Here is a 2,152-nt window from a genome sequence, read left to right as displayed (position 1 = left end):
ACACAGCAGCCAGTGGGTGCGCTGTGGGCATGTTCAACACATCCATGCGGGAGCTGCAGAAGCACTTGTACAAAGGGGAATACTATGCCTTCAAGTACGCCCCCATGTTCGAGAGCAACTTCATCCAGGTGCTTTCCATGGAAAGCATCCCCCCCTCTCCCCCCGTCCCGCCGCCCTAGCTCTGGCCCCAAGCTTGTCTCCTTCCCAGGCTCCCCGTGCCGCGCTAGGCCGCTCACTGGCTCCCACTTTGATGGGGGGGCGGGCGGCCGCAGCAGCAGCATTTGGGGTCTGAGTGAGACAGGTCCACGAATGCCAGATCTGCCCGGGGGTTGAATAACAAGACTTGGTGGAGCAGGACGTGTTGGGGTCTGAGAGGATTCCGCTTGAGAATGGGGTGGGGAGGGAAGAGAGGCCTCAGATACCAACCAGCCGTGAGGTAGGTTTGAACCTGGCGAGGGATTGATCATCCATGAGTCTTAGATAGTGTCTGTCTGCCTCCAGTCCATCCAGAGGAGGGGGAGAGCTCTATGGAAGTGGGCACCTGGTCTCTCCCTGCCACGTTTCCCTTCATTTTCCTCCCCCTTCCCCACTGCAGATCAGCAAGAGAGGGGAAATGATTGGCATACATAACCAGGCATGCATGGTGACCGTGGGCATTGCATCCACCAGCCCGATTATGCCTTTGCCCAATGTCATGCTGTTAGCCCGGCGCGTGGCATATGTTGAGGATCAGCCCCGTCCAGAGGCCAGCTCCAGGAGCAAGATGCAGCACCCCCACTCTTCAAAGACCCTGGAGTTCACCAGGTGAGCCAGCCATCGCACTTGGCCTGTCCCTTACCGGAACAGCATTTCAACCTCCTGGTTTTCAACTTGGATGAGCTCTAACCATTCAGCTCAGATAACCATCCTACCAAACATGCCAGCCAACATGATCTTAACAAAGTCACTTAGAGAGTAACTGGACTTAGGTCAAGGAACAAGGGTTCAAAATCCATGGACTTCTGAAGAGAACCCCCATTTCCATCTCTCTCTCTCACACCTGGAAAATGAGGTGTCAGCTCCAAGCAGAGCCTGCACCCCCAGTGTGACAAACGGATGACCAGGCCACTCAAAGTCTCAGGCAGTCAGTGCAGCTGAGGGGGAATTGATGGGCAGGGTGGGGGTTGGAGGAGAAGGAGGGAGGACTGTGGAACGTACTTACTTCCCACGGTGGGATGGGCTACAGGCTACTCCCCCTGGAGTTTGTGAAGATTTCTGTCCACGACTGTAAGAAGCAGCAGCTTCGGCTGAAACTGGCCAGCGGGAGATCGTTCTACTTGCAGCTCTGCCCACCCTCCAATGCCATGGAAGACATCTTCTCCTACTGGGAGAAGCTCATCTACCTCCTTCGGCCACCTGCCGAGGGCTACGGCAGCACCCATGCCATCCCTGTTGGGGATGGGGTCGAGGTGCCTGTTTTCATAGCCAAAGAGAAATTTCCTATGAGTCGAGCCACAGAAGGACCCAATTTGGGCCTGCATGCCTCTGAGGGCCTCATCACTCTGCTATATTCTCTAATCACCTATGCTAGAAAATGGGGGTGAGGGGGAAATGATGAATGATTTGATGAAGTGTTCTAGGCCCAACCCTTTCAGCAATGACAGGCCTCTGCCCTAGGGTCCACAGGCTAGAAGGAAGGAGGCCTTGATTGCCAACCCCAATCCTGGCTAGGAAAATGGGGGAGGGTTGGGAAAGATGTGCCTTCTTTTAGGAATCAGTCCCCCCACCCCACCCTATGCACGGTCACAACACACCAGAACAGACACACGTGTTCCATGTCCTGGAATTCCCTGGGGCTTCCTCAGTTTCCTTCTCCAATCTAATGGGGTAGGAGGATGGCTCCTGACCCTAGGATGTTTATGACCTGACCTTGCCCCGGGCCTGCCTTTTACGATCTTTCCTCTTCTGCCCCTCGCACTATGGGCCCCAGTCCCAGGAGCCTATTCTGCACAGCAAAGGGGAGCAGGATAAAGTAAGTATCAAGAGTCTTCATGTGTTGTCTGACATTCCTGGCCAGGACAAGATGGCAGTAAAGCCGGAAATAATCATGGCGGCTGCAGCCGGGAAGGGCTTCCCTAGCCCAGGAGGCATAGAGAAGGACCTGCTGCCCCAT

The 2,152-nt window shown here is 55.2% G+C and overlaps 1 protein-coding gene across 3 annotated transcripts in view; it reads left to right on the top strand.

Annotated features, from left to right (window-relative positions):
* The window catches only part of LOC114040625 (protein FAM71C-like), a 2,939-nt gene extending 793 nt beyond the window's left edge, over window positions 1-2,146 (top strand). For 2 of the 3 annotated variants that reach the window (XM_027858736.1, XM_027858735.1), the window contains exons 3-4: window positions 596-804; window positions 1,226-2,146. In XM_027858736.1, the coding sequence (XP_027714537.1) occupies window positions 596-804; window positions 1,226-1,583 (567 nt within the window). In that variant the 3' untranslated portion in view covers window positions 1,584-2,146. Of the gene's footprint in view, window positions 129-595; window positions 805-1,225 lie in introns of all 3 variants that reach the window. The other variant, XM_027858737.1, reaches the window with a different exon arrangement.
* The last annotated feature ends 6 nt before the right edge of the window (window positions 2,147-2,152 follow it).

Source organism: Vombatus ursinus, unplaced genomic scaffold (genome assembly GCF_900497805.2).
Source record: "Vombatus ursinus unplaced genomic scaffold, bare-nosed wombat genome assembly UNPS02013882.1, whole genome shotgun sequence".
In the NCBI taxonomy this organism is placed as follows: Eukaryota; Metazoa; Chordata; class Mammalia; order Diprotodontia; family Vombatidae; genus Vombatus; species Vombatus ursinus.
The sequence above is the reverse complement of the archived record's forward strand: the minus strand, read 5'-3'. Positions and strand labels throughout refer to the sequence as shown.